At 47.5% G+C, this 24,738-nt stretch overlaps 1 protein-coding gene and 1 long non-coding RNA gene across 4 annotated transcripts in view; one reads left to right on the forward strand and one right to left on the reverse strand.

The window, feature by feature from the left end:
* Window positions 1-6,701: 6,701 nt before the first annotated feature.
* Window positions 6,702-14,492, reverse strand: LOC116595041. 2 transcript variants are annotated; one of them, XR_004287516.1, is made up of 4 exons: window positions 14,397-14,492; window positions 12,642-12,757; window positions 7,758-7,830; window positions 6,702-6,739 (listed from the first exon to the last, which is right to left on the reverse strand). It is a non-coding gene; the product is annotated as an uncharacterized LOC116595041 (long non-coding RNA). The 2 variants fall into 2 exon arrangements; XR_004287515.1 differs by having other exon boundaries at window positions 14,182-14,478.
* The window catches only part of GSS (glutathione synthetase), a 29,069-nt gene continuing 18,814 nt past the window's right edge, over window positions 14,484-24,738 (forward strand). The window contains exons 1-3 of one of the 2 annotated variants that reach the window (XM_032350885.1): window positions 14,484-14,584; window positions 17,724-17,858; window positions 24,576-24,721. In XM_032350885.1, coding sequence (XP_032206776.1) covers window positions 17,730-17,858; window positions 24,576-24,721 — 275 coding nt within the window. In that variant the 5' untranslated portion in view covers window positions 14,484-14,584; window positions 17,724-17,729. Of the gene's footprint in view, window positions 14,585-17,723; window positions 17,859-24,575; window positions 24,722-24,738 lie in introns of those variants that run through there. The other variant, XM_032350886.1, reaches the window with a different exon arrangement.

A 24,738-nucleotide genomic window follows, 5' to 3' on the forward strand; every position in this document is an offset into this window, starting at 1 on the left:
GTTGGAAAGGAAGGGCAAGATCCAGGGTAGAGAGCAAAGTGGCCAAAGATAGGGATACACAGTCTTGGGATATAGGGGAGCTGGGGCCAAGCTGGACATCGGGGGACCAGGTGTCCCCAGTTTCTATCAAAGGTATCAATCAGCAGTTGCCATGAGTCCTGGAGCTCACAGCTCAGTAGCAGCCAGAACTGGAGGTAGCCACTGAGCCGGGGCTGTTTGGGGGAGATATCCATGAGCAATGAGCTGATGTGGCAAAGCCCAAAAGGGACATCGGACCTCGGGCCTCTCTGGCTTCTGTTCTTCTAGCCACTGGGGGTGCAGAGTGTTAGGAAAAGCAAGGACAGATACGGAGACCAAGAGGATGTGATTTGGGACCCATCCCCGTCAGAAATGCATCTGTCACCAACATACCTCAGTGCCTAGAAGTCCTTCTTTGATAAAGATTATCAAAAGACTGGGTTAAAATGCTACTTCAGCCAATTCGACATGCGTCTAGCAGCTTCTTTTCTGTGTCTAGGACGGGAACACAATCCTCATTGTCCAGGAAAGAAAACACACCCAGGGGCACCTGGGTGGCTCAGTGGGTTAAGCCACTGCCTTCCGCTCAGGTCATGATCTCAGGGTCCTGGGATCGAGCCCCGCAACGGGCTCTCTGCTCAGCAGGGAGCCTGCTTCCTCCTCTCTCTCTGCCTGCCTCTCCATCTACTTGTGATCTCTCTCTGTCAAATAAATAAATAAATAATCTTTAAAAAAAAAAAAAAAAGAAAACACACCCAGAGGAGGTGTCAGAATGGAGGAGTCTGAAGGACAAGGGCAAGTCTGACACCCAGTCGGGCAAGGAGAGGGCCATGACAACAAGGCCCCATTCCCTCACAGAGCAGCCGTCGATAAACAAGCAAGTCATGTTTTCCAAGGGAATTAAGGATCCTGACACATGCTATGAAGAGCCCACAGTAACTCGGTGGAGAGCTGGGGGGGTATGCAATTCAGGGTGGTCAGGGAGGGTCTCTGAAGAGGGGACATTCAAGGTGAGACCTGAGGACTGGAAAGAGCCAGAGGAGGAATATTCTGAGCAGAAGGAACAGTTACTACAAAAGCCGTGGAAACTACAAAAGAGGTGGAAAACAACTTGGTGCATTTGAGGCCCTGACACCACGCTAGGGTCCCTGGAGCAGGGATGGGGGAGGGTTTTATAAGGTGAGGTGACCCAGGTAGTCAGGGGCTGGGTTGCCGAGAGTCCTCTAGGACTTGGAAGGGACTCCGAACCTTCCAGCAAGTACAACAGAAAGCTGTCCAGAAGAGAAAAGTGGTTGGAGACTGAGTGCCGACCGCCCCTGCCGCCGTCTGGAGAATGGACTGGAAACAGTAAGGAGGCCCTGGCCGTCCCGGTGAGAGGAGGTCACCGAAGGGAAGGGAGAGGGGATGCAGAACAGGAACCCAGACTCCAAGGCTGGGGCAGCCCCACAGGGAGGGGCCTCCGGACAGAACAGTTGGGACTAGACTGTGAAGGGCTTCAGAAGCCAGATCAGGGTTTGGCGCTTTCTCCTGAAGGAGCTCGAAGCCATCAAAGGCATTTGTATTTGTGTTTCTCATCAAAGAGCTCTGAGCAAGGACATCTGACAGCGTGGTCAGATTTATGTGTCCACAAGATCCCTGTGGCAGCTGCTGCGGAGGACGGACTGAAGGGGCGACACCGGTGGCAGGAAGACTGACTTAGGAGGTGGCTGCCATAATGGTCCAAACGCGAAGGGGTGAGGCCCTCAAGAGGGGCCTGGGGTGCCCCTGCTTGCCCAAGGCTTGTCCCCTTCCTGGGGCCCTGGGCAGCTGCAGAGGGCCCAAGTGGGCCCCAGCTCTGATGCTTGAGCAGAAAATAGGATGAGGGCTGCCAAAAGGCATCAGGGCTGTTTATCCGGAGGAGGGATGCCTCAGAGTGGATTTAGGGCTAAAAGGTTACTGGAGGGGGAGGTGGAGGGGGGAACCAGCTGTCCCCCATCCTCACAAAGGGCAAACAAAGGAGGGGACTGTGGCTTCGGCAGCACCAAGAGGGAGGGAGGTGAGACACGGGAGGGGAAATGTCCTAACAGACATCAGAAGATGAAAGCACACTTTAGTGATCCCGCAAACCAACTCTCGCATTGAACAGCTAGGGAAACTGAGGCACAGAGGAAGTGACAGATCCTTGTCCAAGGTCACATAGTGAATGAGAACTAGGACTAGACCCAGCAGCCCAAACTCTCCCTTTTCACTCCCAGATCACTCCCAAGAGAACCTCAGACTGCCCTCAAAGAATCTGGGGTACAGCTGTCACAGAGACGACTGTACATGTGTAGCCTCCTAGAGATAAAGGGATGGACAGAAAGCCCTGTGCTGGACTGAAGTGGTCCGGGGCTCTGCTCTGCCACATCCCTGAGTTCAATCATTGCCTTAGGCCCTCACTGTCTGGAGAGTTCTCCATCTCTGTCCATACTCCCCATCAGTCTCAGTGTTGTCAGCATTTGGTGGGAGTCTCTTGTAGCTCTCAAGGGTCTTGGTCCTTCTGTATCACCCTGTCCTTCTCTGTCTTCTGAGACTCTTATTTCTTTGTCTCGGCCTCTGACTCAGTCTCTTCTAGAACTGAGCCGGACTGGGCCAACCTCCCACCCACTCTGGGCCCTCGCTGGTAGCGTGCCCCCATGTAGACAATGCTGGGGCCCAGTGCCCAGGCTGCAACAGGTGACAGCAGCTGTGCGGCTATCTATAGCTCCCTTGCCCTTCAATTGTTCCCAACTTCAAACAAGCGCTGGGGGCCTGGATTACAGGCGCTCCCCCCACCAGCCTTGCTGAAATGGATCCCAGGGGGCAGGGGATGAGTGAGACTCATGAGGGCCATGTTGTGATCTCTTGTGAGTAGCTACCTCTGCCTGGCCCTCCACGCTCCGCCTGCCGCTCAGAGGCTGTGTGAGGAAAGGACCTGTGGGTAAGGGAGCAGAGTGTGTGCAAACAGCGGGCCTGTACGTGGGGATGTGGGTGTGCGTGACAGGTGTGTTTCCCTCTTCCTGCTCTGGGGGACGGGCGCTTGTGAGCACGGCTGCCCATTCCAGAAGGGCAGAGACCTCGTCTTTTCTATTCACTGCTGTCTCCCAGCCCGAAATGGGCCACAGCAAGTGTGCAATGTCCATTTCTTACCTTGGCCTTTAGGAAGAGTGAGGGCGTGCGATGCAGTGACAGGATTCAAGGGTGAGAGGCAGTATTGGGTAGTGAGAAGAACACTTTACTTAAAGTCAGGCTGCCTGGGGTTGAATCCTGGCTCGCCCAGTTACCAGCTAGGAAGTCTTGGGAAATTATTCAACCTTGTTAACAATGGGAATTTGTTTTTTAAAAAAGCACCTACCACACGGGATTCTTTGAGCCTGAACATCTGAAGTGCTTAGAACAGTGCATGCCACAGAGCAAAGACTCAGTGAATTAGTTATTTCCAAGACATACCATTAAGTGAAAAAAGTGAGGAGAAGAATGGATGGGATGTGCTTTCGCTCACGTCAAAAAGGGGGAAGAGGAGAATCATGTATTTTCGGGCCTCCCTATGGAGGGGACCACCTTTGCGGGCAAGTGCGGTTGCCTCTGGAGAAGGGAAGAAGTGGTTGAGGGCTCAGGAAAGGAAAGACTGATTTTTTTTCCTTGTTTACCCTTTTATAACTTTGAGTTCTGATTGAATATATATTGCCTATTTCTTAAGGATTTGCTACATGATTAAGGGTCACTTCCAACAGGATCCTTGAAAAAGCAAAGCTCCTATTCTCTACAGTGGGGAGGGCCTGGGTAAGGGCCGGTCCTCAGGGTGCGGGCTTGTTGCCCTCAGTCCTGGGTCTGAGTCTCTGGACACCCTCATTTCCCCAGCTCAATAGCAGGCAAGATGCATCCATGCAAACCATTCCAGAACAAAAAGTAGACCAGAGGGAGGCGTCCCAGCTTCTAGGCCAAGCAGCAGCAGAGGTGGAAGGGGCGGTAGAAAAAGGCCCCAGCCCCCAACTCTTCAACCCAGGCTATTCTTAGAGGCCAGATAATGCCAGCAGTTGTTGCTGCTCATATCAGTTTCCAGAACCGCCCAGTGCCGCCCCCATCCCCTGTGGGGTGTGTGGGCCTCCCTGCCAGGTGCGGGCCTCCCGCCGCCCTACCCTCTGCACCACACAGGCAGCTCATCTCCTGGCCACCCCAGGTGAGGAAAAGGACTGGGCAGTCGGCTCCTCCAAGACTTCTTTTGCCAGGCAGTTGGGTAGAACAGGAAGGGCCAGAGTGCAGGGTATCCCCCCAGGGTTCACCGTGCAGATAGATACTGGGGCCCAAACCCAGGGTCCAAACTACGCTTAGACTATGAATGAAAGGGGTGGGGTCTATGGACACAGGCTAGACAGGAGAGTGCAGGTGAGGGGAGGGCAGAAATGGTAGTGGGGTGGGGGTTGGGTGGGGGAGGGGGGCCTGGGAGAGCCAGGGTAGGGAGGAGGGAAAAAGCCAAAAATAGGTCTGGGGAAGAGACGGCACAAGAGGGTCTGATAGCACCGGCTCTGGAATCCAGCTGTCCAGGTCTGCTTCTACTTGCTATGTGTCTACCTGCCTTTCCTCTTGGAGCTTCAATTTCCATCATAAAATGGGCATAACTTTATTTTATGTGGTTGTTATGCAGAGCCGACAACAGAATGTACATGACGAGCTTAGCCTGTGACTGGCATAGCTGAGCACATCTAGATGTCTGGTGACTTTATCATTAGCTCCATCAGAGCAGGAATGCTTTCTCAAGCTCTGCACCTGCAGGGGCTAGACTGGCACACACCAGGCCTGCCTCAAGTCCTTGCTCTGCCATTCACGAGCTAATTGACCCTGAGCAAGTTACTTAACCTCTCTGAGCTTGGGTTCCTTCTCTGCAAAATGGATAGAGGAAGGCCACCTGCCTTATAATGTTGCTGAGAGAAATCAACAAACCGAAGCGCTTACCCCATGCTTAGAGGACAGAACAATGTGAACTGGGAACTCTGTGGCTATGGGTATGCTGGGGTGGTAAGCCTTGGGTCTGCCACTCTGGGAATGGAATCTGAAGCAGGGCCCAGGGCAGCCAGCATTCTCGGTGAGATATCCTAGAGGGACCACCATGTGGAAACAAAGTCCCAGGATCTCATAAGACCATAGCCATGCCACCCCCAGATTCTTGTGCCACACACAGCCCAGGCCGCCCCTAGGATCTCAGGATCAGAACAAGTTTATCTCAGCCGGGGTCAGCTTCCCATTTAGTTGAGTACAACAAACGTTCTCTGATGCTCCCCCGCCCCACCCCCCAACCCCGCCCCACCCAAGACTGGGACTGGTTCTGGTCTTGCCTCTCAGAGCCAGGAGTTGGGCGCCTGGGTGGCTCAGTGGGTTAAGCCTCGGCTTTCAGCTCGGGTCATGATCTTAGGGTCCAAGATCTGGCCAACATGTGGCTCTCTGCTTGGCGGAAAGCCTGCTTCCCGCTCTCTCTCTGCCTCTCTCTCTCTCTGCCTATTTGTGATCTTGGTCAAATAAACAAACAAACTAAAATAAGAGTCAGAAGTCTGTCTAGTAGAGGAGAAAGGCATGGAGGAGGCACAGACAGTTACTAACAACTGGCACAGGGCATCCCAGGGGAGGGGCACTTAGCCCCACCTGGTGGAGTGGAAAATGAGGAAAGAACATCTGTCCTTCTCAAAAGACCAATTAGAGGGGGAGGGGAAGGGGAGGGGGAGAGGGAGGTAGGGGTGGGCACAGCTTTACCCTTGCCCTTATAATCATGGTGGATCAGTTCAGGAGGTGAAGGGCAGAGAGAGTTAAACTCAGAAACCAACCCAGTCGGTCAACCCTGGGTCTCCTGAGGTGTTTAGGGTCACCGCGCACTCCTTCACACCTCCAGAGTACGCTGCCCATCTCTCCGTGGAGCTAGACTTGGCTAACATAAGAGCAAGAGGCCTCCATGCATGTGGCCTCTGGAATTTTTAATATGCGTTGAAAATGCTGTCGTTACAAATATCTCTACGGTCCTGCCAATGATTTGGGACTTAAATTACATACTCACAAGCAATTATAAGAAATAATAGACCGATCGCCTGTACTGATACTGATACAATCCCCCAAGCTTATTCAAGTTTTCCCAGTTTTACGTATACCTGTGTGTGTGTGTGTGTGTGCGCGCGCTCATTCAGTCATATACAATTTTATCACCTGTGTAGTTTCATGAGCCCACCACTCCATATTCTGAAAAATTCCAACAACAAAAAGGTGTTATCCTTTTATAACTACACTGTCCTCCTTAACCCTGGCAAGAGCCAATCCGTTCTCCAATTCTAAAATCGCCAAATATGGGGCGCCTGGGTGGCTCAGTGGGTTAAAGCCTCTACCTTCGGCTCAGGTCATGATCCCAGAGTCCTGGGATCAAGCCCCGCATCAGACTCTCTGCTCAGTGGAGAGCCTGCTTCTCCCTCTCCCTCTGCCTGCTTCTCTGCCTACTTGTGATCTCTGCCTGTCAAATAAATAAATAAAGCCTTTAAAATAAATAAATAATAAAATAAAATCACCAATTCAAAAATGTTATAAAAACGGGGGCACCTGGGTGGCTCAGTCAGTTGGGCGTCTGCCTTCGGCTCAGGTCATGATCCCAGGGTCCTGGGATCGAGTCCTGCATCGGGTTCCCTGCTCAGTGGGGAGTCTGCTTCTCTCTCCCCTTCTGCCTGCCGCTCCGCTTGCTTGTGCTCTTTCTCTCTGTCAAATAAATAAAAATCTTTTTAAAAAAAAGTTATAAAAATGAAATCAAAGTACATAACTTTTTTTTTTAAAGATTTTATTTATTTATTTGACAGAGAGAGATCACAAGTAGGCAGAGAGGCAGGCAGAGAGACAGAGGAGGACACAGGCTCCCTGTTGAGCAGAGAGCCCGATGCGGGACTCGATCCCAGGACCCTGAGATCATGACCTGAGCCGAAGGCAGCGGCTTAACCCACTGAGCCACCCAGGCGCCCCAAAGTACATAACTTTTTAAGACTGACTTTTTTCACTCAGCATAATGCCCTGGAGACTAACCCAAGTTGTTGCCGACATCAACAGTTTGTTCCTTTTTGTTACCGAGTAGTAGTCTGTATTATGGATGTACCATAGTTTGTTTAAACTTTCACCTGTTGTGGGGCGCCTGGGTGGCTCAGTGGGTTAAGCCTCTGCCTTTGGCTCAGGTCATGATCTCAGGGTCCTGGGATTGATCCCCGCATTGGGCTCTCTGCTCAGTGGGGAGCCTGCTTCCCTCTCTATCTCTGCCTGCTTCTCTGCCCACTAGTGAGCTCTCTCTCTGTGTCAAATAAATAAATAAAATCTTAAAAAAAAAAAACAAAAGTTCACCTGTTGTAAGATAGCTGAAACGCCCTCAGTCTGAAGTGCTTGTCTTATCACCCATGTCCTAGAGGGGTCAGGCCACCCTCATCCTCCAAATTCTTGTTCATCTGTCTAGGGACTTCTTGAGACCTGGAGATGGGCAGATCCCACTGTGCAGCTCCAGCAGTCAGTATAGAACTTGGCACAGAAGAGGGGCCTGCCAGAGGGACTGTGTCCACTGGGTGGGGGCACTAGCCTCTCAAAAGCCATCTTCTCCAGGGGTCTCTCACTCTGCCCTGGCTTCCCCCTTCACACCATGACTGTGTCTCTCACCCATCCAAGCCTGGGCAAGTCTCTCCTTGATTTGCTCTCCTGGGTTTAGCTGAGCCTGGCTAACAATACAGTATAGTACTTACAAGTTCTGCAGCGAGACAGCTGGAGTGAAAGCCCTCAGTTACTCTGTCTCTTTGATGCCTTGTTGGTCATCACCTGTAAAGTAGGAATAATAACAGCACCTACTCCACTGGAATTAAATGAGATGATACCCATAAAAAAAAGGCACAAGGCCTCACACATAATAAGGATATAATATACAATCATTACTCTTCTATTTACTATCCTTGTCATCACCCCCAAACTCAGTAGGATAAACAGGAGAAATACATACCACCAATATAAAGACAATGAGAAGGTTCTCAAAAAAGGGTCATTCCCAAGACTGTGGGACTCCATTCTCATTCTTACACAACTCCCTCCTGGCGTCTCTCTCTCCAGCTCCTTCCCTTCTTGGGGAAAGTTTGGGGAGCTGGAAGGACAAGACTACAGCCTCCTCCTGGAGAGAGGTTCCCATCCCTGGTGTCAAGGTGACAAACACCTTTTCCCATATACAGAGTTGTCAGTTTCACCCAACACTTCCTAGCTCCAGAGTCTTCCCACGAACAGCCCGCACAGTGTAGGCCCAGAGCCCTGCCACCATTCTAGCCTCAAGCTAGAGTCACAAGGGTCATTCCTCAAAGACCTGCATCCATTCTGCTTTCACACACCTGCCCATGCAACCATGTAACTATTTACTGAAAAATACACTTTGCTATTAACCCGGGAAACTCCGATGAAATATCATGTCACACCCACTAGGCTGGTAAAAACAAAAAAGCCTGACAATACTGAGCCTTAGTGAGGATGTAATTCTAATCCAACAATCCAGCAACTCTAATATACTGCTGGCAGGCGTGCAAATTTATAAAACCATGTAAAAGAGATATTTTGTATTACCTAGGAAACCTGAATATGCTCATGACCTTCAACACACTGCACACGGAGGCACATATTAGTTTACCATTTGTAATCATAAAATACTAGAGACAGACAACCCAACAGACCATTTACAGGAGAGAAGGTAATGAAATGTGGCTTTTATGCAGTGAACCTATAGAGCAATGAAAATGAATGAACTAGTTACCCTTATCAACATGGGTGACACTCCCAATGTAAGGCTGAATGAGAAAACAAGCTGCACAAGAATATATACAATGGCTCAGTCAGCCTTTGGCTCAGGTCATGATCCCAGGGTCCTGGGACCCAGCCCCGCATTGGGCTCCCTGTTATTCGGGGAGCCTGCTTCTCCCTTTCCCATTCCCCCTGCTTGTCCCACCTCCCCCACCGCCTGTGTTCCCTCTCTTGCTGTGTCTCTCTCTGTCAAATAAATAAATAAAATCTTTTTAAAAAAGCATATACAATCGGGGCGTCTGGGTGGCTCAGTGGGTTAAAGCCTCTGCCTTCCGCTCAGGTCACGATCCCGGGGTCCTGGGATCAAGCCCCGAGTTGGGCTCTCCGCTCAGCGGGGAGCCTGCTTCCTTCTCTCTCTCTGCCTGCTTCTCTGCCTACTTGTGATATCTCTGTCAAATAAATAAATAAAAATATTTAAAAAACAAAGACGGGAATAGACAAAGAAAACATACAAACAGCCGAGAAGCACTGCTCAACTCATCAGTCATTAGGCAAACACAAGTTGAAACCACAACATGATGCTGTTTCACACCCACTGGGATGGTGTAATCAAACGGGCAGATAAGAACAAGAGGTAAGGATGTAAAAATTGAAGTCTCAGACATTGCTGGTGGGAATGTAAAATAGTGCAGCCCCTTCAGAAACCAGTCTGGCAGCGCCTCCAAAAGTTAAACGCAGAATTACCCTGTAAGCCAGCAAGTCCACGCTGAGGTTTATTCCTGAGAGAATTAAATACATCCACACAAAAACTCGTATGCAGAGGTTCACAGCAGCATTATTTATAATAACAAAAAGTAGAAACAACCCCAAATGTCCACTGACAGAGGAACAAAATGCAGTGTCTCCACACAATGGAATACTGTGCAGGCATAAAAGGAATGAAATACTGGCACATGGATAAACCTTGAAAACATAAGGCTTAAGTGACAGAAGCCAGACACAAAAGGCCACATACAGGAGTCCACTTATATTAAATGTCCAGAATAGGCAAATCCATAGAGACACGAAGCAAAATTAGTGACTGCCAGGGGAGAATACCCATTATAGCTTTCTTTCGGGGTGATGGAAAGTTCTGGAATTAGAGAGTGGTACTGGTTGCGCCATCTTGTGACTATATTAAAAAACCACTTAACTGTACACTTTAAAAAGGTTAGATTTTATAGCCCATGAACTATACCTCAATAAAAAATTACATAGAAATAATAAATACTGAATTCAGGAGACTATCCCTGGGAAAGGGCAATTGCGCAGGGGCAGGTGAGGCCTTCGCTGTATTAGCAATGTTTTATTTTGCAAACTGGGTGGTGGGAATATGGGTGTTTGTTATACTAATCTTTATACCCTTCCTGATGTTTTCATAATAAATACAATTTAAAAGTATTTACTGAGCATCAATCTGGACCAGGCATGGGTCCACCTGGGTATTACAGTGGTGGGTAAAATCAGATCTCATCCTGCCCAAAAGTAAATGGAAAAGAGGGGCTCTAAGTCATCTCTCCTTTCTGGGCTTGTTTCTTCATGGATTATTTTTTGTTTTTAAAGTAACCTCTATTCCCAGGGTGCCTGGGTGGCTCCGTTGGTTAAGCATCTGGTTTCAGCTTCAGGTCAAGATCTCAGGGTCCTGGGGTGAGGCCCTGCATCGTCATTGTAGGGCTCCCTGCTCAAGGCGGAGTCTGCTTCTCCTACTGCGCATGCTCTCTCTCTCTCTCTCAAATAAATGAATAAAACCTTAAAAAAAAAAAAATCTCTACACCCAATGTGGGGCTTGAACTCACAACCCTGAAATCAAAAGGTACGTGCTGTACCAACCGAGCCAGCCAGGCGTCCCTCCTTGTAGATGAAATGAGAGCTGGACTAGAAGTTTGTTAGTAAAACGTCTCTGAGGGTACTGGGGGCGGAGGAGTGTGTCTTCCCTTTATCAGCCCAGAGTTTCAAGAATTCCTTATGCACGATGAGAGTACAGGCCTGGAGTCAGCCCTGGTGCCATCAATCATCACAAGTGGGCCTAACGCAAAGCCCAGCTGAGTCTCTATTTCTTCTCAGTAACACAGGGACAGTAACTTCTCCCTCCCAGGATTACAGTGGGGGTGTAAATGAGATAACACATATAAAGTGTCTGGGACAGGCCTGGCACACAGTAAATCCCCAACACATGGGAGAGCCCTCACTGTGATTCCACAGGCATTTCCTGAGCAGCACTGCTGGGCCAGGCCTGTGCTAGGAGGCTAGAAGACAGAGGAATTCCACTCAATGGCCAGGCAATGGCCCCCAGCCAGGTGGGGAGACAGCCTCATGAACAACAATACCAGGCAGGTGAGGTCACTGCTAAAAAGAGACAGCAGCCACGTGCACAGATGGAAACCACGGGCACTGCAGACCCTGGGACGACAGAGCTGTCCCAGTACAGGCTTGGCGAGAGGCCCGCACCAGCGGTGTGGGAGACACATACAAATCAAAGGGACTAGCCTCCATGCACACTGCGAGGTAGCCCTCCCGGTCCTCTTTCACCTAATTCAGATTCAAATGTTCCCACAAACCCCAAGAGCAGAGACTTAAAGGCAACTTTGGGAGGCCTGAGCTCACGGTACCTCCCCAGATGCCCATGTGGGAGCACAGTGGCCGACAGTGGGAAGCAGCGTGATCTCTGGCAAGTCAACACACTTCTGCAAGCCTGCAAATCCTCAGCTATAAAATGGAGATAACAACAGTACTGATGTCACAGGGGTGTGGTAAAAAGAGAGACAACTACTGTAAAGCCATTAACCAAGTACCCGACACAGATGAATAAAGATTCGTTATAGTTAGGGGGGAAAAAAAGAGATTCCATCTTCAATGTGAGGGCAGTGGGATTCAGAGAGGTGAGAAGCCTTGCCCATAGTCACATGGCCAGTTTTGGAGTCAGGATTGAACCTGGGTCTGACACATCAGAGGCTCACTGCATCATAATCTCCTTCTGCTCCAGAATCTTCAGCAGACTCCCTGTAGTCCAGTCAGTGGAATCTATCCTTGCCATGGAGTGGGGAACTAGCAAAGGCGTGAGGCCAGAGAAACCTTGGGCAGGTTCCCTAACCCTGGGTCCCTTGATCTGGGACCCCCAAGTGGGCCCAGGGAGGTCTGTGAATTCCTCCACATGGTTTGCAAAAAACTTGTGTCTAATGGAGATTCAAGGGAGTCTATCACCTCAAAAGTAACAAACCGTGACTTGACCTCATTTGGCAAGGTTTCTTACCTACCCAAAGAAGACACAGTACCTACCTTAAAAGGCTATGAGGGGATTAAATGAAGTAGTTTATGAAAAGTACCTGAAACATCCTAAGCTTTCACCAAATGTTGATTTCCCCTGCATTCCTCTCCCCAGCTAATTTCTATCATTGAGCAAATGTTACTGAACATCTACTCGGGCAGATTATCATCCCAGGTGTTGGTGATACAGTGGTAGACAAGACAGACACTGTGCCTGTCCTCATGGAACTCACAAGGTAGAAACAGACAAAACTAATAATTTCACATACTAGTAAGTGCTATGAAGAAAATCCATAGAATGTGATACTGAAGGGGAGAGGATGGCATCTGAGGAGGAAACATATGAATGACAAGAAGGAACAAGTTATGCCAAGATTTAAGGGCAAAGCATCAAGGCAGAGGGAGCAGGAAAGACAAAGCCTCACTTGAAAGACCTTTGGCCAACAGCCCCTCACTCCCAGCTGCACCACAAACTGAGTCCCCTTGAACAAGTCACAGACCTTCTGAGGTTCAGCTGTGACGTCTACAAAATGGGAAGAAAGACACCTTACCTGCTACACCGTGAGGGGACTCAACCAAACGGCTGTTAAGGTCTGGGATCTTCCCCAAGTCTCACCAATAGACACCTGATACTCGTCATTTGGCACCTGTCCTGGAGGTGGGGAACCTGTACAGGGAACCCTGGGTCATGATTTTTTGACTTTTAATTTCATGCTCCACTAGAAATAGTTTCCTTGGTTCCTGGTTAACATAGTAGACCTCTCCTGCCACTTGGGGCCTATTACAGTAACCACTGCTTCAGACTGTCCCCCAGGCACAACAGCAGACAAAGGAAGGACATCATGGAAACACATGTGCCCATAACCAGACTACCTATTGTTCCCCTTCCGCCAAAAAGATGGAGGACTCCATCTGTCCTGTAGACAGAGAATGTACAAGCTATATTTAAAGGGTTGGAAACATTCTGGCCTCTGGGTTAGGCCACTGATTTATGATCATTTGTAGTTCTGCCTCCTGAACATTTCTTTAATCTGTCCCCTCCTCTCCATCTCTTCTGCCACTGTCTCACACCTTAATGCCCTCTGAGCACGCTCTCTGGGCTTCCAAACTATTTGCCACGCTGTAGCCAGCACCTAAAACATAAGATAGACCCTATCTTTCCCCAGCTCAAAACCCTTAGACAGCTCCCCATCACTCACTGGACATATGCCAACCTTTTTAACGTGGAATCCAAGACTCCCTCTCCAAGAATGAGCTCCTAAGCCTGCTCAACCCCCAGGCCCTCCTCAGTATCTGTACCAAACTCCTCAATGTCTCTAAAAAGAGTGTAGCCACGCTAAGAATTATTTGCCTTTGCTATTTCTGTTCTTACTACTTGGAACACGGTCCCCCTTCCTGACTCTTACCTCCACACTTACTTCTTTGACTGCTTACACAGTCCTACCTACCCCAAAAGCCTTCCCTGATTCCCCAGAAAAGCACTGTTTACCAGTCTACCTTCTTCATCAGATGTGAAAGCATGACTCTCTTAGTCATGGTTAACTTCCCCAAGCCTAGACTGATAAATTCAGGTTACTTTAATTAAAATTCATATGAGGTGCTTCACATCGAGAAGATCCTGTCATAACCCAGAAAGAAGGAATGGCTAAAAGAACTGGAGGGCTGCCAAGAGCTAAGGTGGAAATAAGGAATCAAGAATCTGCATTCTCAAAAAAAAATTGCCCTAGATACTGACACAAATGATCTTAGACATTTTGAGAAACACTGCATCACCCTCAAACATTCCCAACTTAAAAATTGCTGGAAAAGGGGCACCTGGATGGCTCATTTAGTAGAGCCAGCGGCCCCACGTTTGGTATAGAGAATACTTAAAATATTTTTTTTAATTGCTGGAAAAATTTAAATGCTTTTTTTTGGTCTCTACCGCTTCTCCGGCAGTTTTCCTGAGGTTCGAGAAATCAGGTGGTCTTTTCTGGGACTCAGCTGCGTGGAAAACAGATGCCTGGGTTCCAACACTGGCTCAGACTAGAACGTTCTAAGTTACCCTGCGCCGGTCTCTGCCCCTCTCTGGATCGCCCTTATCACACCTACCCCCACAGTGCGTCCCAGAAGTAGTGACTGTCTCATTCTGGGTATCAGTTTCCCCATCTTACAATGGACTTCACCAGCTCTGACGCCCTACAAGCTCTGCAAACCCTTAACTCCGGGCCGACACAGCTTGATTCCGGCCCTCCTTCCCCAGGTCCTGCCCGTCTGGCTCCAGACGATGAACCCCTAAGGCCAAGGCTTCCCTCACACAGACTGACCCTTCCCGGCCGCCGTCCAGCTCCACAGGCACCGGTCTCCTCCCCCACCCTGCTCTTTATCCTTCCCCACCCGCCCCTTACTGGAGCGGTCCGCGCATGCGCATTGGGTCGCACCGAGGCCCCGCCCCCTGGACTGCGGGTGACTACGCGAGGGGCTTGAGTACCGCGGCAGGCAGGACGACGAACTAGTAGGTTGGGGAACGGCAACGGCGGCCGGCAAGGGCCACGTTTCCTAGGGAGGATAGATGTGAGGGAGGGGTCTGGCCAATGATTGGAACCCTGAAGGCAGAGAGATGTTGCAACTCAAACTCGTCGTGGGGAAGGGGAAACTGGTGTCCACTGAGGGGGTTGGGCTGGTGCGTGTTGATCCTAGATTTCCCAGATCTTCTTACTCCCGATCGGGCCGGTGTCGGAGACAGGGTACTGGCGAGCCAGAGACGGAGTTTAAAAAAAAAAAAATGGAGGGACCTGGGAGCGATTAGAACCAAACTTTGTCTGGTGTGGGAGCGAACGGGCCCATGAAGTTGGGGCAAGCCTGGGCAGGAGACGGGTGAAGTTGCCCCAAGCTTCACGCAGGCACTGGCCTCGCCCTCGGGATAAAGTCCGACTGAATTTTCTCATGGGCGTTTTAGACTTTTGTTGATCGGGTCACAATCTGTCATGCATTCATCATTCATTCATTTCACATTCACTGAATACAATAGTAGGCGGGCAGGTAGAGAAGTGATTAAGACACACAACTATTCCTATGCTACAGGGGAAACTAGTGGTTTGTAGAAGCCCTGGGTGGAATGCAGGGACAGCTTCTGACACTGAGTCGTGAAGGATAGTCAAGAGTGGTGGGGAGTGTTCCAAAGAGAGAAACCTGCAGCACATGCCTAGCCTGGGAGCAGGAGAGAGGCAGGTGTATCCTGGTCAGTGAAATTAACCTCAGTCTGAGTCTAATTAGTGTCCAGGGAAGAGATGATGGTAGCCGGATCGAGGCTCCTGACAGCGGAGGTGGAGAGAAATCAAGGAATTCAAAGCATTCTATATTTAATAGAAACGACAGAATTTGGGGAGACTGCGATTTGGAAGAGAAGTATGTATAGGCTTGAGTGCTTGGGTGGGATTCATCAGAGGAGGAGCAGATATGTGGGGAGACAAAAACAAATTCTATTTTGGTTCTGCAGGGTCTCCCAGTCAGCAGTAGGTCATGACACTTTGGAAGTCAGGAAATCACCAGTGTGAAAGAATAGATTAGAGTGTCCTCAGCAAAACGAATAAAGCCCCAAGGCTGAGACTGTAGAATGAGAAAAACAAAGGGCCCAATCAGTACTTTACTTTACTTTTAAATAATTTTAAATTTATTTATTTATTTGTCAGACAGAGATCACAAGCAGGCAGAGAGACAGACAGAGAGAGAAGTTGAGGGGAAGCAGGCTCCCTGCCGAGCAGGGAGCCCGATACGGGGCTTGATCCCAGGACACTGGGATCATGACCTGAGCCAAAGGCAGAGGCTTAACCCACTGAGCCACCCAGGTGCCCCCTTAGTGGTTATCTTTATGTCTTATCTTTCTGTGTCCTCTGTATGTAGTCTAGGGCCTGGCATTAGACGCTGTTCAGTGTTTACCAAGTAAACAAGAATCCAATGACAAGCAGAGATGTTGGAATTCCAGAGTTGTGTAGAGATGGGGGCTAATGGAGGGTTCTGTTGCTCTAATGCCAGAATCATAGGTTCTTGTCCCGGCTCTGCCACCAGCCTGCCGTGTGACCTCCTGACAAGTTTTCCACCTGTAAAGTAGATAAAGCCAAAAAAGAAGTTCCCATGTTTAGAGCTCCAAACCCTGCTAAGGAACTACACACAGATTTTTTTTTTTTTTTCTCATTTAATCCACATGGCGGCCTTATTTATGGAGGAAGTAGTATTATTATGGGCTCAAACCCAGATCTGACTGAACCCACAGCTTTATTATGACTCTATGACTGCCCTTATCTCTTGTCAGGACCCTCTTGAAATCACGTAGTCATTTTCTTTCGAAACGTGCTGAGGCCAACAGACTTTCGTAATTGGTTTAGCGCCTCTTCTGCTATAGGGAGGGGGAGATGGAGCTAAATGTGATGGAGGTTCCTTGTTCTCTAGCTCCATTTTTGGGGAACACTGACCTGGATAACCATGTTTTTTTCCTAAAATCCAGTAACAATAGGGCAAAACAAAATGAATGTATGACCGGTATTTCCAGATTTTTATTCAAATCTTCTTAAATCCTTGAGGCCTACTGCAAAATCAGTGAGTATCAAGGTATGAGTTGGTTCATTCCCGTATGTCTCTGGACAGCCTGCTGGACCCCTCCTGCACTTGGGTTTTCATTGTTTCTATCCTGCTAATGTGATTTCTCAAAAATATTTTGTCTTGGTGCTGTGATGATAGATGTCCGTACAAGCAATGTAGTCATGTCCAGCTAGTGAGTTTGCTTCTGGTTAGTATGAGGTAGGAGTTCACTGTAGCTGCATTTCATAGTATTCTACAAAGGGTTTCTCCTACCCACCCCTCCCATTTGAGATCTGCCAACATGGGTTGTGAGCTAGAAGGGAAAATTTGAAAAAAAAAAAAAATTGTTTTAAAGTAGGCTCCATTCCCAGCATGGAACCCAATGCAAGGCTTTAAATCAAGATCTGGCTGAGATCAAGAATCAGATACTTTACCGACTGAGCCACCCAGGTGCCCCAGATGGGAAATTAATAATCTATTGCATGGTTTTCAAATTTGTTAAAAATACAGAGCTACAAAACAAGAACAAAAAAACAAAACAAAACAAAACAAAAAACCTTCCCTCTCCTCCAACCTCTTGAGTGAGAATCTCTGAGTGAGGCCCAGGAATTCGTATTCTTTACCAGGCTCCCCAGAATATTCAGCCAGGTTTGGAAACCACTGGTCTACCTCTGTACGCTTATGCCTTGTTGCACAGGTAGGGAATCTGCAGCTACAAGGGGAAGGAACTTACCCCAATCACATATGACATTAGTGCCTCTTTCTCCAATGAAAAGCACTGGGCTGGGAGTCCTGAGACCTGGGTTCAAATGCAGATTTTACTCGCCATTACCTTGGACAAGTCATTTCACCTCTCAGAGATTCCACTTCCTTACCGTGAGACTCATGCTGTCCTTGTGTTAGGAACCAAAAGAGAGAGCCACAGTGGAAGTGCTCTGTCAAGCTTTGCATTCTGCACTCATGCAAGTTAAGAGCTGCCATCCAGTGTTCACTCCTTTGTACCACACCGCGGGTTTCATTGGTTGCTGGGGCCCCGGGCATCTATCCCCTAGCCTTCCCCTCTCCTCCTGCTGCAGGTTGGGATGGCCACCGGCTGGGGGAGCCTCTTGCAAGATGAACAGCAGCTGGAGGAGCTGGCGCGGCAGGCTGTGGACAGGGCCCTGGCGGAGGGAGTGTTGCTGAGAACCTCACGGGAGCCCAGCTCCTCTGATGTAAGCCCCTGACTCCTCCCCACAGCACCGACCACACCGCTCTGGAGCCTAAAGCTCATTATCTGGTCCCTGCCGACTAAAAGCAGCCCCTTTCTGTCCAAGACGTGCTTTTCCTTTGTTTAATTTTTTTCAGTAACACAGTTGATCTCTAAATATATGTAAAAAGTAACCTGCCTGGGGAATCAATTTAAGTCTGGGGTTTCGAGTGTGACTTAGGCAAGATTCATACCCTCTCTCAGCTGTGGTTTCTTCAAATAGCAAAAAAGGGATAATAATGGGACCTGCCCCATCAAGTCGGTAATACAATAAGATCATTCACATGAAGCACTTTGCCCAGTGAACTATTATTTTGTAAGACCCCCTAATCACAGTGTGGGGGGTATAGCTCTACAATTGGTTTGTGCATATTCCTCTCTGTGCATTTATATACATATTTGTGTATATAGAGAAATGACGTGCCTTTCTTTTTTTTTTCTTTTTTTTTTTTGTGCCTTTCTTTTTTAAGTTTCTTCTTTTTTTAATAACCTCTATACCCCATGCAGAGCTCAAACCCACAACTCCCAGATCAAGAGTTGGGTGCCCCAAAATACATGGTTTTCTAAAAAACAAATTGGATCATATAGATTATGCAAATTACTGCTTGATGTGTTTTTTATTTTTTTGAAGATGTCTGTTTTTTATTTGTTAGAGAGAGAGAGCACAAGTAGGGGAAGCAGCAGGCAGAGGGAGAAGCAGGCTCCCCATTGAACAAGGAGCCTGTTGTGGGACTCGATGACAGGACCCTGGGATCGTGACCCAAGCCAAAGGCAGACGCTCAACCAACTGAGCCACCCAGGTGACTCTAAAATTTTTATTTATTTATTTGAGAGAGAGAGAGCGCACGAGAGGGGTAAGGCTTAGAGGGAGAAGCAGACTCCCCACTGAGAGGAGCCTGATGCGGGGCTCGATCCTGGACCTCCAGGATCATGACCTAAACCGAAGACAGTCGCTTAACCAACGAAGCCACCCAGGCACCCTGGGATTTTGTTTTTCATTTATCGATCTGTTTTAGACTCTTTGCAACTCCCTCCAATAGGATTAGCTTCATTCTAATACTTGGTGTTCTAGGTGTGGATGGATCACAGTTCAACTTTTCTCTGTTGAGAAAAGGCTGTTTCGGTGATTCCTAATGTTTTATGATTATAAACAGCACTCCAGGAGCAGCGTACATGGCTACTGGGTATCTGGATGAGAGCTTCTCTAGGGTTGATACATAAAAGTAGAAATGCTGAGTCCAAACCACATCTTTTAAAGGTCTCATCCTTTAAAAAAAAAAAAATCTTTATTTTGTGACTAGGTAAGACATTTTCATGGTTCAGAGGGCAGAGTTTACAGTTTAACCCTTCCTCCCACATTCCCTAACCACCTGTTCTATCTGAAGGCAGATTCTTATTTATTCTTTCATATAATTTACTCTTAACCAAAAATGTATATATTTCTTTTTCCCACTTTTTGCACAAAGTGTCCTAGACAAGCTCTTTGGTGCCTTGCTTTTTTCTTTTTACTTAGTAGTATGCCCTATGACGGTCCTTGTTAGAGCTGCCACCATCTTTCTTTACCAAGTCACATTCTTTTTTTCTTGGGTGTGCCCAGAACCTAGTTAAGGATCTGGTGGAGAGTCCAGACTCTGTAAATGTTTAGTGAGGCCTCAGTGAATGAGAATGGCTGTCACCTAAAGTAGGTTCATACTGTGGAAGGTCTGCCTCTGGCTTTAGGGATATAATTGCTTGGTTTGTGAACCTTACATTATGGGAACCACTTGTCTGAACCCAGGATTGAGCATTTTCCCTTCCAAGATTTTTTTTTTTCTATTCAGTAGGTATTGTGTAAAGGTCTGACACTTGGTCTTTTAGAAGTTAATGGAGCCTAGAAGAGGCACAGGCCTCAACAAGAGTCCCAATTCAGAGAAAAAAGACAGGAAATGTGTGAGTGTATGTGTGTGTGTGTGTGTGTGTGTGTGTGTGTGTGTGTGTGTGAAAGAGAGGGAGAGATTTCATTCCAAATCTTTACCAGGTGCCTGTTCTATGCCAGACCATTCCAGGCACTGAGGACACAGAGGCCCTGGCCTCTGAAATGCATGGTCTAGTTAGAGAAGGTGCCAGAAAACAACATTAAGTAATGTCAGTTCTATGAGGAAACATAGATAGCTTGCTGCACAACATTAGCTATCATTTATTGAGTATTTACTACGTGCCAGGCACTATTCTGAACACTTAGGAATCGCTAGCTCATGTAAGTCTCACCACAATAGAGGTGAGGAAACCAAGGCCCACAGAAGTTAAGTAACAGGCCCGAAGTCACGTGAATGGTGGGGTAATTGGCAAAGCCAGAATTGAAACCCAAAGAGTTTACCTCCTGAGTCCATGCTCTGACCTTCCATTCTTTACTGCCCCTCTCAGGAAATTGTATGGGACACCTAGAAAATGGAGCAACTCCTTAGTTGTATTTGAACATATCTAGATCTTAAAAAATAAATGGAGGTCACGTGCCTAGGTGGCTCAGTCGGTTGGGCATCTGTCTTCCACTCCAGTCATGATCCCAGGATCCTGGGATCAAGGCCTGCATCAGGCTCCCTGCTCAGTGGAGAGCCTGCTTCTCCCTTCTCTCCCCCTGCCCTTTACCACCACTGATGCTTGTGTGTCCATGCTCTCTTTCTCTCTCTCAAATAAATAAATAAAATCTTTAAAAAATAATAAAGGGGAAGAGAACAGCATGGCAGAGGCATGCTTGGCTGACTTAGTCAGTAGGGTATGTGACTCTTGATCTCAGGGTTGTGAGTTCAAGCCCCATGTTGGGCATGGAGCCTCCTTAAAATAAATAAAAACATTAAAAAAAAAAAAAAAACCCAGCATGGCAGAGGCCCCAAATTAGGAAGAGGCAAAAAATGTTCAAGAGTGGGACAGAAGACAGGCCAAAGTCAGATAACGCAGAGGCTTCTGATACCAGATGGAAGAGGAACGTGAACTTTATCCTATAGATTGGGGTGACACACTTGCCCTGTGCGGACTGAATAGTAGGCTCCTGCAGATTTAGGGAGTTAATTAAAAAAATTTTTTTTAAAGATTTTATTTATTTCTTTGACAGAGATCACAAGTAGGCAGAGAGGCAGGCAGAGAGAGAGAGAGAGAGAGGAGGAAGCAGGCTCCCTGCTGAGCAGAGAGCCCGATGTGGGGCTCGATCCCAGGATCCTGGGAATATGACCTGAGCCGAAGGCAGAGGCTTTAACCCACTGAGCCACCCAGGCGTCCCAATTAAAAAAATTTTTTTAAAAAGCATGTGAACAGGGTACAAAATTTAAAAGGTATTCAGTGTAGAATAAATCTTCCTCTAGCCACTGTTTCCCTCCCCAGAGGCAAGCATTATTCACAGTTCACCAGAGTGTCTTTAAAAAGTCAGAGCTACTGATTTGGTTTTTGTTTTGTTTTATTATGAAATTTAAAAACAAACAAAACAATAGATATCCAGCTTATCTGGAAAAGTCAGATTCCCCAACAACCCTGCCCACTTTGCTACATGGCACCAACTGGTGAGTGTGGAGTTCTGGCCCCTTAGGGGAGAGGGGCGCTCTTCTTCCCATCACTCTTTTGTTTCTCTGACTCTGAAGCGGAGTGTTTCTTGTCATGCATGTGCTATAGCTGTTCTTACTACAGCAGAGGGCTATTACCCGGTGTCTGTCTCTACAAAAAATGAAAATACTGTTTTAGCCTTTGGCCTATGCACAGCAGGAAATAGCTCTATACTATTGATCCTAAATTTAAGCGAGCATGATGAGTCATGGGGACAGAGGAAGAGGAAAGTCTGGTTTTTTAGAAGGAGTGTGGGCATGAGCTGGGAGAGACAGAGAGAGAAGGAGAATCTTTTTTTTTTTTTTTTTTTAAGATGTTATTTATTTATTTGTCAGAGAGAGAGAGAGCACACAAGCAGGTGGAGTGGGAGAGAGAAGTAGGTTCCCTGCTGAGCGAGGAGCCCGATGCGGGACTTGATCCCAGGATCCTGGGACCATGACCTGAGCCCAAGGCAGTGGCTTAATCGACTGAGCCACCCAGGCGTCGGGAGAAGGAGAATCTTAAGCGGGCTCCATGCCCAGTACAGAGCCGGACGCGGGGCTTGATCTCACAACCCTGAGATTATGACCTGAGCCCAAACCAAGAGTTGCACACTTAACCCTACTGAACCACCCAGGCACCCCAGAGGGAACTCTTATCAGAAAAAATATTTTGAGAGTTTTTCAGGCCAAATGAGGGCTGTTGGAAGCGGCAGAGTTCTGAGTTTTAAAGCTAAGGAAACTGGGCGCCTGGGTGGCTCAGTTGGTTGGGCGTCTGCCTTTGACTCAGGGTCATGATCTCTGGGTCCTGAGATCAAGCCCCATGTCGGGCTTCCTGCTCAGCAGGGAGTCTGCTTCTCCTCCCTCTGCCCCTCCAGCCCACTCTTGCTCTCTCTCTCTCTCAAATAAAAAAAAAATAAAATCTTTTAAAATAACAGAGCCTAGGAAACACCCTGTAGTCGTCACGCATGCACTCAGGGTATGAGATCATCCCTCCTGTAGTCTGCAGTAATTCCCAGTCTAACACATAAGAGCTTCAAGCTGGAAAAAACCTTCCTGTTACAAATATCCTTCCTCAGTTTTGTCTTCTGAGATTCTGAGAAGGGCAATTTGGGAATTATCTACCAAAATTTTTTTTTTAAGATTTTATTTATTTGACAGAGAGACATCACAAGTAGGCAGAGAGGCAGGCAGAGAGAGAGAGAGAGGAGGAAACAGGCTCCCTGCTGAGCAGAGAGCCCGATGCGGGACTCGATCCCAGGACCCTGAGATCATGACCTGAGCCGAAGGCAGCAGCTTAACCCACTGAGCCACTCAGGTGCCCTCTACCAAAATTTTAAGTGGATTTATCCTCATTACCTGCTATTTCCACCTTTTAAATGTACAATTTATGGACTTTCTCACACACAAAAAAACTAGAATATATATTCTAGGATATTGGTTGAAGCATTGATTATAAAGGGGTGGGGGAAGGAAACCACCTAAATGTTCATAATAGAAAGCTAGATTCAATAAATTGATTTCTATCCAATGGAATACTGTACAGCTATTAAAAAGAATGAGAGTTCTTTATTTGAACATATATGGAAATGACCCTGAAATATTTATAAAGCAAAGGACAGAACTATATATATAGATAGATATGTATTTTATATATCAATATATATTTATATGTAATATATAAATATTATATAATAGATAATAATATATAATATGACATTATATATATACACATATGTGTGTGTGTGTGTGTATATATATATCTCATGTGCCTCTGTGTGTATAGAAAAAGGCAAAATACGAATGTATACATATAGTCTAAAGGATATGGGAGACACTAGTATACCACTTGCCTCTGGGGAGAACTGAGTCACCGGGGCCAGAGCGGGAGTGAGATATACTTTTCACTGTGTATCCTTCTGTCTCTTTTGACTTTTGTATCATGTGTTTGTATTATCTGTTCAAAATAATATTTTTAAATAAATACATCATGCCAAGTTCTAATGCCATACACTTGTACTGCCATAATGGCAAACGGATATTAACTCCAGTTAAACTCAGGAATGCTTCATAAAATAAGTCATAAAGTCATCTTATCATCTCCTACCCAAATTCCAGTTCATTTGTTGTTGTGAATCTCAGAAGGCACGAGCCCTTCTAGAAATAGTGTTCCAGATGGCATTTGGGTTTCTCGGTTCTCCCAAGTCCAAGCTTAACTCCCTGCTTGGCAACGTGAGTCACCATCTCCAACCCTGGGGGGAAACCACTCCTAACTTCTACTCTGGGGGCCGGAGTTCACTTCTGCTGCACCCCTTACCAGCAGGACTGTCTCTCTCCCCCAGCCAGAAGGCAAGGGGACTGGGGCGTGAGCTCCTGGCATGAAGAGCGTCCTGGGTTTAGATAATCGGCTGGCCGGGAGCTGTGAGTATATGTGTGTGTCGTTTATCAACCACCGTAGTTCAAATCTTAGTGCCGTGTAACACATGGCACATTATATCATTTTGGGTATGTTGCTCAATCTTTCTGAGACTCAATTCCCATGTCTATTTATTTATTTATTTATTTATTAATTTTAAATTTTTTCTTTATTTATCTGACAGAGATCACAAGTAGGCAGAGAGGCAGGCAGAGAGAGAGGAGGAAGCAGGCTCCCTGCAGAGCAGAAAGCCCGATGCGGGGCTCGATCCCAGGACCCTGGGATCATGACCCGAGCCGAAGGCAGAGGTTCAACCCACTGAGCCACCCAGGTGCCCCCCCATGTCTATTTATTAAGAATAGATAATGCTAATGTCTGCCTCACAGAGATAAATGATATATCCATGTAAGGTTATTTAAAACAGCGCTGTGCACCCAGTAAGTGCTCAGTGATTTCTTATTCATTTTTTGTCTTTGTTTTTTGCTGTTTTGCTTCCCACTCTTTTTTAATGTAAAGACATGAAATATTACAGAGTCTAAAACTTCCCTTTATACCCCTTCATCATGCTGTTCGCTCCCTCTCTTCCCGGAGGGAACTGCTATTTTGCAGTTTGTGTGTCTTCCACAAATGTTGGCCGCACTTTCCGTGGGGTTGTGTTTGCAGGAAGACAACCCGTTCATGGGTGTTCTTCCCCTGCCCACTCTTTCTCCCCGATCAGGTGGTAAGCTATGCCCCATTCACGCTCTTCCCCTCACTGGTCCCCAGTGCCCTGCTGGAGCAGGCCTATGCCGTGCAGATGGACTTCAACGCGCTGGTGGATGCCGTCAGCCAGAATGCTGACTTTCTGGAACAGACACTCTCCAGGTACTGGGTTCTGGGGC

This window comes from Mustela erminea, chromosome 7 (assembly GCF_009829155.1).
Source record: "Mustela erminea isolate mMusErm1 chromosome 7, mMusErm1.Pri, whole genome shotgun sequence".
In the NCBI taxonomy this organism is placed as follows: Eukaryota; Metazoa; Chordata; class Mammalia; order Carnivora; family Mustelidae; genus Mustela; species Mustela erminea.